This window comes from Nelusetta ayraudi, unplaced genomic scaffold, assembly GCF_046127955.1.
Source record: "Nelusetta ayraudi isolate G7.1 ecotype Tasmania unplaced genomic scaffold, CSIRO-AGI_Nayr_v1 ptg000019l, whole genome shotgun sequence".
Taxonomy (NCBI): Eukaryota; Metazoa; Chordata; class Actinopteri; order Tetraodontiformes; family Monacanthidae; genus Nelusetta; species Nelusetta ayraudi.
This window is the reverse complement of record NW_027466069.1, coordinates 3489635-3502500: the sequence shown is the minus strand read 5'-3', so window position 1 is coordinate 3502500 and position 12866 is coordinate 3489635. Positions and strand designations below refer to the sequence as shown.

The 12866-nt window shown below is 45.7% G+C and overlaps 1 protein-coding gene across 2 annotated transcripts in view; it reads right to left on the bottom strand.

Annotated features, from left to right (window-relative positions):
* The window catches only part of mapk14a (mitogen-activated protein kinase 14a), a 12702-nt gene extending 224 nt beyond the window's left edge, over nt 1–12478 (bottom strand). The window contains exons 1-12 of one of the 2 annotated variants that reach the window (XM_076026422.1): nt 12035–12478; nt 8871–9000; nt 8717–8775; nt 5217–5328; nt 4210–4239; nt 3952–3999; nt 3730–3844; nt 3534–3605; nt 1491–1570; nt 633–711; nt 274–447; nt 1–163 (exon numbers count right to left, since the gene is read on the bottom strand). The exon at nt 1–163 is cut by the window's left edge and continues 224 nt beyond it. In XM_076026422.1, coding sequence (XP_075882537.1) covers nt 99–163; nt 274–447; nt 633–711; nt 1491–1570; nt 3534–3605; nt 3730–3844; nt 3952–3999; nt 4210–4239; nt 5217–5328; nt 8717–8775; nt 8871–9000; nt 12035–12153 — 1083 coding nt within the window. In that variant the 5' untranslated portion in view covers nt 12154–12478 and the 3' untranslated portion in view covers nt 1–98. Of the gene's footprint in view, nt 164–273; nt 448–632; nt 712–1490; nt 1571–2071; nt 2152–3533; nt 3606–3729; nt 3845–3951; nt 4000–4209; nt 4240–5216; nt 5329–8716; nt 8776–8870; nt 9001–12034 lie in introns of both variants that reach the window. The other variant, XM_076026421.1, reaches the window with a different exon arrangement.
* Between the last annotated feature and the right edge of the window lie 388 nt (nt 12479–12866).

Sequence of the window (12866 nt, the reverse complement as noted above, 5' to 3'; positions counted from 1 at the left end):
TACAGGTGTGTCTGAGAGATTAACACTAATGAACGCGAGCCAGGCCTTTCTTTTTTCTTGGGTTTGAGTCCGGGTGGGGGGTGGGGGGCACCGCGGCATCACTCCATGTCGTCCTCGTCGAAGATGGGCGGCTCGAAGCTGCACACCCCCTCGTAGGTTAATCCTGCAACAAGACCACATTCAAGCAAAAAATCGTGCGTTAGAGACTTGCGTTCTAGTTTCGTTTTCACCGACGCACGGCTAGAATGTCGACGTTTCGCAACGGCGCCTTACGTTTCCACTCTTCAATGGCCAGCTCGCGGCTCTCGAAGCTCTGGTCGTACGGCTCGGCCACGGGCTCGTCCTCGGGGTCGTGGTACTGAGCGAAGTAGGGGTGGGCCAGAGCCTCCGCTGCTGTTATTCTCTTGTCCGTGTCCAGGACCAGCATTTTCTCGAGAAGGTCCACAGCTAAAGGGGGCAAAAATGAATGCAGACTCAACAAGTGCATTATGCAACTCAACAAGTGCATTATACAAAAAACACAGTTTAACATTTCAACTGGGAAAAGTGCATCCATAGATTTACAAAAACACAACATTTCAATCTCGCTGAATAAAATCATTTTTATATTTCTGCCTGTTGGTGTTTTTTACCTTGTGGGTTGGCACCAATAAACACATCAGCAAAGTTCCTCTTGGGCATGTTTGGCAAAGAGCTGATGTAGTTTCGGGCCTGGGAAAAAAAGATTATGCAATAAATGAATCAGCAGCTTATCGCTATACAGTAATAAAGTGTCAGCCACATTATCTATCTACATGTAAAACCAAAGTAATTACTTAACATTTCAATTTTATAAATGTATATATGCACATATACATATATATTTAGTAAGAGAATTTTTACATTCTTGAAAAAATGCAGTATAGCTTCAAGCTGCACATAAAAGAAATGTGTGACAATGCAACTATTTTTAGAAGGCACACAGAGAATGCGGAGAGGAAATTTTTTAAGATATGTGCCACCAAGAAAGAAATCCAAGGAATCCAAATCTCACAGTGCACACAGAAGGCCTTGGTCACCGCTACAGTGTCAAACATCAAACACTTCCAGTCAAACACAGAAATAAAACACCTTCCCCACACAAGCTTAGAGCCATTTGGAGACATTACTTTTCACAGTCACATGCAGCAGGCTTTGTCACGTGAGAATATGAGATTTTAGCGATCAAACTGGAACACTCGAGTCTCGGGGAAAGATTTCAAAACTAGGTGACGCCGCCTCCTGCAGAGGTTGGAAGGCGTCGTGTGTCGGTGCTGCGTGCACATTTCTCATAAAAATGAGGGAGCCTCAAATGTTACTGCTGCTACAGGTGGAAGCAGAGCCAGAGAGATTAGCCAGCCCGTCTCAGCGCTGCTGTCTGTCTGTCTGTCTGTCTGTCTGTCTGTCTGTCGGTCTGTCGGTCTGTCTGTCGGTCTGTCTGTCGGTCTGTCTGTCCTGGGCAAACCTCTCACCTCGTGGCTGGGCATCCTGCTTATTAGGGACGCCGGGGGCGTTCCCGTCAGGCGCATTATCTGCTGAAGCTGGTTTATATCTACGAAGGCTTGTGTCAAGGGGAGTATGGCGACAGAGCAGAGGTTGGTTAAGACGCTGCCTCTCAACGTAACACTGCGTGGCTCCACCCAGTGTTAAGTGAGGAAGCCGTCTGCAAGCTTCAAAGCACAAGTGACAAATCGATTAAAAAAATAGAGAGAGCGAGAAAGAGAGAGAAGAGTGACGGGAAGACTTAAGGTGGAAGGCACGATACGGCACCCCACAGTGGAATCGCTGAGAAGCGGAGTTCAATCACACAGGCGTTACTGTCGACTTTGCGGCAGAGGTGATTAAATTAGCCCGGTTACAGTGGTGGGAGGGTGGGAAAAAAACAAAAAAGCCACAGTCCCACAGTGCAGCGTGGTTGGAAGGCATGCGGTCAGTTTCAAGCACAGATTCAAGTGACTGCACAGCAGACAACTGGTTGCAGGAGGAGGATGATGAGGAGGAGGAGGAGGACGAGGAGGAGGAGAGCCTCGCGCAGCTTCCTTTGACAACTCACAGAGTCTGAAGATATTTTCATCAAGAGCTCGGGCCCTGGTGTCCCGACCAGCATCATGATAAGCTTCAACTGATCAATATCTACCGGTGCAACGTTAAAGGAAGAGCAGAGGTTGGATGTGGGAGCCGAGTCTTCTTACTCCTTCTGCCTGTGTGAGACCTATCAGTGATATGCAGGATTACCTTTTTTTTTTTTGCATTATAGAACTGTTAAAAAAAGAAGAAAATGAATGCGCAGGGGAGGAAAAAAGGATTGGGATCGTGAAATGTGTGAATAACAAGGAGGGAGTGAAAAGCAGATTGGATACGTGATAAACGAGCTGAGCAGTGAGTCTGGAAACACTGCAGGGAGAGAAAGAGGCAAAGAAAAGCAAGCTCTGGAATCAAGATAAAGTTCTATGTATTTACATCAGGGCTGTCGAAGCTAACGCATTAAGTGTTAACTCAAACTTCTTTTGACGGCACTAAGTTCTTTAACGCGCAATTAACACACGCGGTCTGTGCTTTGCCAGCTCCCGTAGCTTCAAGCAGTGAACACTGAAACTTGCTGAACCTCTGCCGTTTTATCCAAATGCACTAAAGTATAAGATATAACCTAACTGCGCTTTATAGTAGTCCAACAGTTTAAGCATTTTATAGCATGTCTTAAGTTTTGTATTCCACTCTCCACAGCTACATTTGCATTTTTTCAACCATTATTTAATTTTCTCTTTTTTGTTATTTAATGATTTTTTTTTGTTTCCCTAACTTGATTCCATTTAAAATGAATTGTTTTATGTGTAAACCTTGAGAATAGCTCAAGGTTTGAAGTAGTTTTTTTTTTCCAGAGAGTATCTGAACAGCTGAAGTATGAAATTGTTTAGGAATGTTCCAATGAAAATAAAAGTAGAATATTTCCACAAAGGAATTAATATTGTCCTCTCCAATTTGTCCTAGAGTATAAGAAACATAATAAATATCTTGTCAAGTTACATATAGAGTAGGGTAAAAAAAAAAAAAGAAAAAAAAACGATTAATCGCGAGTTAACTGAGAACACGAATGCCATTAATCGCAATTTTAAAAAAAAATGTTACGCAACTGACAGCCCTAATTTATATATACACCTGGAAAGTGGCAGCGGTGCGTGATGACATAAAGCAGGAAGAAGTTGCACGTTGCCAGTAAAAAGATGAGCGAGTAGGACATGTTGTGAACAGGAGGAGGAAAGAGTGGTGCACTTTTCTTTCTTTCTTTTTTAAATAAATGATGCCTGAGGCAGGAAAGTGTTGCAAAGGAGAAGTGTTAAAGCACTGTGGATCACTTTCTACTGCTGTGCTGGGAGGTTGTGGGGGGGGGGGGGGGGCAATCACTCAGTACATGTCAAACAATGCCAGACTGTTTAACCTGTTTGATTTGTGAAGCTAACGGCATCCAAACAGCCGCGGCAGCTCTGTGCTGCACGCTGAAATATGGCAAAGGATACGGTCCGTGCCGGGAAACAGGGTCCTTCCAGTGAGGAGTTCTGCCATGATGCACCCCACTGACCAGATGTCCACTGCACAGAAACGAGAAAAGGACAACATACAATTTTTAACCACAATGGTCACCGTCAGTAAGTGCAAAAGAAGTTGTTAGATGTTTTATTTTTTTTAAAGCAGCCATGCAAGATTCCCTCCAACCTGTCATGTTGTAATGCATCCAGTTCAACATGATCTCCGGGGCTCGGTACCAGCGAGTGGCCACGTAGCCGGTCATCTCGTCGTCGGTGTGCCGCGCCAGGCCAAAGTCCAAGATCTGGAGAGAAAAGGAGCAATGGAGAGGGAGAGAAACAGAGAGAAACCGACGATTCAGACTGATTGGGTTTCAACTTGACGCTGCGCAGAGGACAGTGGGACACCAACCTTCAGCTCACAGTCTTCATTCACCGCCAGATTACTGGGCTTTAAGTCCTGCAAGGGAGGAGTGAGACAGACGTGAAGAAAAATGCGACTGTGGGAGAATTGGATGCTAGCTTTTGTAAGTGAAAGCAAAGATGATTCTCAGAGAAGTGTTAAAAAAAAAAAACATTGCATCATTTACATATTGTGCCAGGCCCTGTCACTTTTTTTCAGCGCATCAAGGCGGGAGAAATGAGTAGGACTGAGACAGCGGAGACTTACTCTGTGGATGATGTCAGCAGAGTGGATGTACTGCAGAGGGAAGAAAATGTGCATTCAATTACAGAATGAGAAAATGAACAGGCAAAAAAAAAGACTGACGGTAGCTCCTCAAGAGGGCTGCTAACACAGCGACCACCAAACCCGGCCGGCTGTGTGAATAACATCTCCAGAAGCATTACAGGAGCAGTTTGTTTGCTAAACAAAACCTCAAGTGCAAAATGAGCGAGACGTCGTCGGAATGACTTGAAGTGCCAGTGCCAGTGATTCACTGCAACGAATTCCGTCTTTAAGTGCTGCTCTACTATGCAGAGTGGAGAGGCATCGGCAACGCTATTTATCACTTAGCGAGAAGGCCAAGTGCATGTAAAAGGTCCTATATAATGCAAAATTCCCATTATGTTATCTAACAATAATGTGTGTCGTCAGAGATCTCTGAGGTTGTTGTTTTTTCCTGAAAACATCATTTTGCAAGGGCTCCTCCCACTGGTGTGCACAGTATAAACTAAGATCTGCAAATGTCTGCAACATTGCACCTTCAACAATGATGACATAATAATAATCATTCATTTATTCATTCATTCATTCATCTTCTATAACCGCTTATTCCTATTCAGGGTCACAGGGGTCTGCTGGAACCTCTCCCAGCTGTCTTAGGGCGAAGGCAGGGTGACACCCTGGACAAGTGGCCAGTTCATCGCAGGGCCACATAGAGACAAACAACCATTCACACTCACATGCACACCTACGGACAATTTAGAGTGTTCAATTGACCTCGCATGCATGTTTTCAGACTGTGGGAGGAAGCCGGAGAACCCGGAGAGAAGCGACGCAGACACAGGGAGAACATGCAAACTCCACACAGAAAGGTCCCAGGCCCGGAATCGAACCCACAACCTTCTTGCTGTGAGGCGGCAGCGCCACCGTGTCGCCTAATCATTCATTTATAGGTGCCTTTCTGGACACTCAAGGTCAGCGCACACTTGAGGCGTACTTTTTAAAATTCTCACCTTTAATCCTCGGAGGATCTGGTATATGAGGAACTGCACGTGGTCGTCTGTGAGTTTTTGGCATTTGACAATGTTGTTGAGATCGGCGCCCATCAAGTGAGTCACAAGATACCTGCCAATCACAAGTGGGGGGAGTTAGCACAGTTCAAACATAGCTTCGCATATCTAAAAGACAAGTCAGGGACTTTTCCTGCCAGATGGGCACAAACGAACGTTGAACGTTGCTGTGCGTCCGTCCGGCATATTTTTTTTCAAGAGCTTTTTGCGGCTCATCATTAATTTCCCACATGGCTTTGAGTGCTTAAACCGGTTTAGCTGCTGCGTCTTGTCTCCACTCTCGCTTCTCTCCGCGGGGACAGACAGGCCGAGCCCTTCGCAAATGGAATGTAATTTAACAACAGCCCGAGTCAGATAAATGGGCTTAATGGGAGACGACATCAGTGGATAATTCAAACCTAATCCCAGAGCCGCTTTAACGCGCCGCTTCTGCCGGATGCTACAGTGGCAGTTTTATGGCTGCAGCACACGTACGTACATACGTACACACGCACGCACGCACGCACGCAGCCACCTGCTGCTCGGCAAAAATTCACACTTTAGGAATATAACTCGATTGGCACACAGCAGAGCCGAGACTTAAAATAGCGAGTTGGCTGCAGTTGAACTTGTTGTTGCACACACGCACGCGCGCAGCTGAGCCGCCTTGGAAAAAAAAAAAGAAAAAAAAGAAAAAAAAAAGTGTGTGTGTGTGTGTGGGGAAGGGGGGGGGGGTTATAAATAGTGACCTCTGTTTTTCTCTCTCCTGCAGGAGAGGGAGCTCTGAAGTCTCGCCACAATGCTGCTGGCCCAGGCTGTATTTTTAGAGCCCTGGGGGTGGGGGTGGGGTGTGGGGGCACTCAGAACATATCTGAGATTTTTACTCGGCTATCTGCAAACCATTCAGAACTTTTTTTTTTTCCTTTTAACGATGTTCCACCAGGTGTGCAAGAGGGAAGGGCCAAATTTTATTCCGAGAACGGCAACTCGTGTCGCAGGCCTTCCACAAAGTGTGAGAAAAACTGCATCGATCTCGGTTTCAAAAGCGCCCACCCACGCGCAGTCTCTTCTCCTTTCGCTCTTCCCCCCTGGGAAACCACTCTCGCAAATTTTTTGACAGCTGAGTTTTTCCCGCCCTGCGTCTTTTCTTCTTACTAAACCATTGCATTAACTTGCGCTCGCACGAAAACATGTATTCAGGATTCTACCAAATTTGTAGCAGACGACTCGACTTCTCCAGGCAAGTCGAGTGTGCGAGGGCTGTAATCAAGGACCTTTGATCAACACCAGTGAGCATACGGAGGAAGTAAACGGATGGAAAATTCAAGTGACAGCTCGCATGAATGTTTTTCCTGTTATGGTGACATGCAGAGATAAGGCTTTAAGATCACGCAGCAGGCATCTCAGAGCAGCCAACACGTTCCAACAAGAACTCTAAGTCACACATATACGTGTGTGTGTGTGTGTGTGTGTGTGTGTGTGTGTGTGCAATAGTTACAACTTGTCAGAACATCTGCAGTCTCACAAACACTAGCTGTGTTTCCATTACTAGAATGGTGCAAAACCTAAATATCGCAATAAAAAACTGCTAATGGAAAAACCTCTGGAAAAAAGGTCTTTACACTCTCATGAGACGCGGCTTACGTGGTCACGTGACCAGTTCACTTCACGTGAAAATAGCGCGTTGTGTTTGGACGGAGGAGAAGACGGAATATTTTTTGCAAGTCATCAAAGAGAAAAGTATAACAACTGCTCTCGACAGCAAACGTAATTCTCATAAATCTTACTTCTTCGTAAGAATTCTTGCGAGAATTCTTACGAGAATTACGAGAAGTTTCGCGGGACGAGATTTTACGAGACGGCTTATTAGCTTTGCACCATTCAATGGCAACGCCTGCAAATCGTAATTTTAGTATCACTGCTTTTATGTCGCGACGAACTGTCATGGAAGCGCAGCGATTCACACTCAGCTCACAACTTATTGCATCCACCACGGCTGCTCTACAGCTAGAATTTTAGAAAGAAGCAGAGCACACAGGATGAGGGTCACAGAACTTCCCTTTCTGCTCTACCACCGCTAAAAAGCAGAATTTCACCCGAGCACCTTATTTTAACTACTTTGGTCACTGCGACGGCATCACATCCCCCTGCAATCAAGCGGCGATCGGTGAAGAAACGGTAAAAAAGTGAAAATGAAGCACCAGGATTTCAGAACACGTCTTTAATACTGAAAACCAAAGGACACATTCTTGTCAGTGAACCGCAAGGAAGTTAACGCAAACTTCCTGAAATGCGTCACATCTGCAGCTGCCCCCCCCACAAGCTGTTCGTCTCACAAATGTCAAGAAATCCCCACCGTGTTTGTGTGCCAATGCTCCAAAGCTGAAGAGGAGGGGGGGGGTGGGGGGGGGGCACTGTCGAGCAAAGGGATAACAGGACAACAGTCATACGGAATTGTTTGGAATATTAAGCCGGAGAAAACATTCCACCGGTCAGCGCCAACTGCCAGGAAAACACAGCCTGCTTTTCCGCCGCATGAAAAGCGCAGCAGTTACGCTGCGGTTCTGATAGGCTGAACCGTGCTGTTGTGTTACAGGCAGATAAGCTTTCATAAGAAAAAAAAAACCTTCTAGCAGTCACTCTCTAGCAGTCTCTCCAGTCACGCAGCGTCATTTCTCAATGCTAGAAGAATAAAAAATAAATCAATTATAACAACGCGTGTGAAACAGAAAGTCACAGCTGCAACGCAAGCCAATAGGAACAAAGTGTCGTCTCAGCAGCTTCCATGTTAAATGCCACACTCAGCTTTTATTCTGACAATCTGCTTTCAGCATGTGAAGAAGAAATAAAAAGCATTTTTTGCGGCAAAGCGCCGACATGGAAGTTCAATCCCTGATGCAGCGGTGACTAAAGTCCATTCTGCACAAAGACGTTGAATTACTCACATTTCCATATTTCTGGAATGTGTGTCAACTGAAAATCTGACACAGCTCATCCCCGACAAACGCGTCGCCAGAGGAGAGATGTTCGGCGCATGACGGCGGGAGAGCCGAGACGCAGGCCTGCTGACCGAGTCACCGTCTCCCTCCGCAACTTCCCCATTTTCAGAGACTTTCAACATCAACGAGCAGCAACTACCTGTTTTCTAAGCACAGTGCCGATGTTTCACAAGTCAGACGGAAGGAACAAACGCAACTCTTTGCCGCTGCCACAGAGCGAATAACAAATAGTGGACGTTCAAAGAAATGTCCCGGTTGTTTAGTCAGCTGGCCCGCCTCCAGGTCTTTCCCAGCCACAGCCGTCATTGTCTGCCATGGAGAAACTCTTGGCCGCGGCTCGTGCAACACGGCTGCTGCTGAATTATGCACGAGCGTTGCCAAGGTGACCTTGAGGCAGAGCGAGGCCGCAGGTAATTGTTGCGTTTGTTTGTTTTTTTTTTAAAAAAAAAGAAACATTCCACTCACACGTCAGTGAACTCCTTCAGACTGGTAGCAGGGCTGAAGACGTCAAGAAGGCCAATCACCTGCAGGGCGGGTGGGGGTGGGGGGGTGACAATGTGAGGCGAGGACACAACAGAGGGAGCACAACAGGCAACAGGCTGAGCTTCTCTCCACTCACGTTTTCATGTTTCATGTGCTTCAGCAGCCGCAGCTCTCTGTACGTCCTCTTGGCGTGGATGATGGACTGGAAGGGCCGCGACAGCTTCTTGACGGCGACCTTCAGGCCCGTCTTCACGTCATCTGCAGAACTGTGCGGAAAGGGGAGAAATCAATGAGTGCCTCCACAGCTGCGTCTCCATAAATGCAAAATAGAAGCGATATTACTAACACTTTGACAAAGCACAATTTGCCATTCGCAGGTGTTTGCATTGAACAGTGTGAAGCGCGTGAGCCGTAGAATCTCGTCCGGCAAGATTTACGAGAATTACGTTTACGTTTGTTTGCCGTCGAGAATGGTTGTTATATTTTTCTCTTTCGTCGCTTGGAAAAACTATTACGCCTCCTCCTCCGTCCAAGCATAATGCGCCATTTTCACCCGATGTATGATGTATGTCACGTTTAGTGACGCGTAAATGCGAGAAAAAAAAAGTGTTTCCATGACACTTTTGCGCTATACCTCTCCATCGATATGCCTGAAGCACCACCTCATGAGAGCGTCAAAACCCTTCAACCATATTTGAGAGTTTAGCCGTTTCCATTACCAGGTTTTTATTGCGATCTTCAGGTATTGCGCAATTCTAGGGGTAATGGAAACGCAACTACTGTCGCCAGCAATCATGCACATGGCCACAATAAATAAAGCAGACCGTGTTGCACCTTTAAAGGCCAGCTGTGATCGATTTAGTGACATCTACTGTTCAGATGCTGCTCAGTTGCATTCTGACGTCCCGCTCGATCAGACGGCTTCAACTAGCCGCCGCGTCACAGTGGAAATCGTGAACCCAGCGACGTCACACTTCAATGACAAAACACACACAGCGAAAGCGGTTTCAAATTCACAGGTCAGTGGTGGAGATAGAGCGCGATTAAAAAGTCGACCGGCGGGTTTGCAAATGTGGAAAACACATTTCAGTTCATAAACCAGCCAAGTTTGCTCTCAAAAGCAGAGGTGGCACAGCCTGAGCTGCTCAAGGCAAAGGGAAAAGCGCAACATCAGCATAAAATGTCACCTCTCAGCAGATTAGAAGCAGCCCGCAGTCTATCCTGCGCTCTGAAGGTTTGCCCAACACAATAAACCACATGCTTCCCTTTCATGGGGTCACATTAACGCAGTCGGAGCCGGTGAATGCCTTCTTTGTTGTAAAAGGAGAGATTGTCACAGATGCACACAGGTTCTCCTGAGATTCAAACTCTGTTTTCTTTACATGCATAACTGATGCCAGAATAGGTACAAACACAGGTGTGGATGTGTTGAGTATGCGTGATTCAGAAGGCGTAACCTGAGACACAAATATCACCATTTCCTTGTTTGACAGTCTCAACTCTACAATGTGTTTGTTTGAAATGGGTTGTGAAAAACTGAATCTTACATCCAGTCAACACAATACATTAAAATGAACCTAGAGAATATTTACCGAGTCTGCGTTAAATTTAAATAATAAAACAATTGAAAGAATAAGTGCGTCATAATGGACAATATTAGTGGTTCTTAAAATTTTTACCTTCCACACATGGAAATGAATGCTACAGAATTATTGCTATGACAATAAATGTGTTTTTGTATTTTACTCACTGTACTCCATAATAAAATGCGTCACTCTGATCATAGTGGAAATATGCCTTCAGAATCTCAGAGAGAAACTCCACACATATTGAAAGACATGACGCTGATTCAATCCACAGCAGCTCCGCTATATGAACAGACTGCAACAGCAGCGAGGAATAACAACTGCCCGACGTTTACCACCTTCAACAGCAGCCAGTGTGCATGCAGTCCAGTCAGTGCACTGGTTGCAGTGGTGAGCACACACACAGTAATCTGACCAGCAACAGATTATCTTATTGCCCAGCAACAGCACAGCTGTCCGCTTCCATTTGCAAAACAAACATCTGCCCACTTAATCAAGTGAAGCGCTGACCATGTCGTGTCCTAGATCTCAGCGCTGGCCGTTTAATCACTGTGCCAAACTCCACCATCCTGGTGGAGTTTTCAAGGGAAATACAGACATCCTTGCGATCCATAACTCTTTGTGCTGTAATGGAAGGCAAACAGACAAAACTCAAACATTAGCAATGAGCAGGGAGATTTTATTTAGCCTTGGTGGTGTAAGATGTTAGATGACAGAGATCTTGAGATAATTTTTTTAAGGTTAGTGCGTCTGTTTTCCAATTGGCTTTGTTAAGGTTACGTTAAAGTAAACAGCCATCCAGTCTATTAAAATCTAACTAATAAATGTTTCTGCCTCATAAATGTCAGAAGCGCTGTAAAAGAGTCATAAACATTCCATTTTTAATTATACCTGCAGGGACAAATTCTAACCTGAAAAAAAATCAATCTAAATTAATTAAATTATGTTTTTTAAACGATGAGCATGAATTCATTATGTTGCTCTTTCGTGTGCGCGACCTCAACAGAAATGAGTCCCATCTCATCCATGTCAATATGACATGTGGTGTCAAAGGTCATTATAAAAGTCGCGATGGCATGATCACAATTGAAGCTTAAAAAGAAGAAGAAGAAGAAGAAGAAGAAAGAAAGAAACCGACGGTGTACTTCAATCATGCTCGAAAAACACAACAGCACCACGCAGTTATTTAAGTTGACCACATGCCAAGTGAATCCCATTACATCACCTGCAGACGGAAGTGACACCAATACTGTAAAGTAATGTAATGTGCCAAAACAAATTTAAACGGGCACATGATTGCAAAGCGCCGTTGAAAAACGTTGATTAACGTTGGTCAACGTTGATTCGATCACTTTTGGAACTCCCATTGTGTCAACACGCAAATGAGGTACTACTCACTTGCACACCTTTTTTCAAGAGTTCCGACTGTGAGTAAGCACTTTTCAGCACTACGATCTAGTTGTGCTTTTATAAAAGAGAAGATAAATATGTGTAAAGCACCGCGTTTGCGAGTGGTTTTACCGAGATGGGCAACGCGACGGCAAGTTTTGCTCGTTTTGGGGGATATGCTGTCGCGTCCGACCGGCTAGCCAACACTCGACGCCGCTAACCCAACTTTAGCACCAGCAGCTCAGCAGGCCGCGTCTAAAATGAATGGAGGTTAAGTTCGGTGTCTTAGCCACAAGCACGTCCACCAGAGCGAAAAGTTACTTACCATACGGATCCATAGGCGCCCGAACCCACTGGGGACAGGCTCTGGTACCGCTCCGGGACTTCCCATATGGTCTTATTGACTTCCTGGCGATAAAACTTGGGCCTCTCTTCATGCGACATTCCCGCAGAACCGAGTGCCGACTACAGACTTGACTTTCTGCTCAGGGGCTGGTGCTCCGCTCCGCGCCGCGCCGCGAGAGCCTGCGCAAAACTTTCCCACTACTCACGAACGAAGAACTCAGACGAAACTCTCGTCGGCGTCGGCGAACTTGAAGCGAAATCGAGTGGAAAGGGTGCACGGGTTGGTTCCACCTCGCGAAGTGGAGCGAAAACTCTGCCGAATGCCCGTTTTTAAGCCCCCAGAGCTATTTGTTCTTCTCCCCACTTTCTTTCAGACAGCTCCCGAGATTTCACCCTGCTTGCAAGTTCCAAATGCCGCGAGGTCTCGCGAGACAACTCGGGACGTCCGACAGAAACTGAAAGCCGTGCTGCCTTCACGGGCGGCGCGCGAAAGAAGTAGACGTGCAGAACGGGCAGAATCGGTTTCTATTTGGGCCACTGCAGGAAGGGGGTTTTTGGTAATGAAAGTAAAAGTTAGCAATTTTGCACCCACTTGTAAAAGCAAAATGTTAAAGTAACTATTGTTTTTTTTGTTCCCCCCATAGCCTATTACTTGATGCTCAGGTAGTCTGCAATGTAAATGGTACAGGTGATCGCAGCCAGGTTAAACCTCCAATCTTAGGCGTCTAATTATGTTGTGTATTTTTTCACTTTTTTCACTATTTCACAGTTAAAAAGTATCTTGTGCTGTAGAAAACTTTTAAACCTCAACC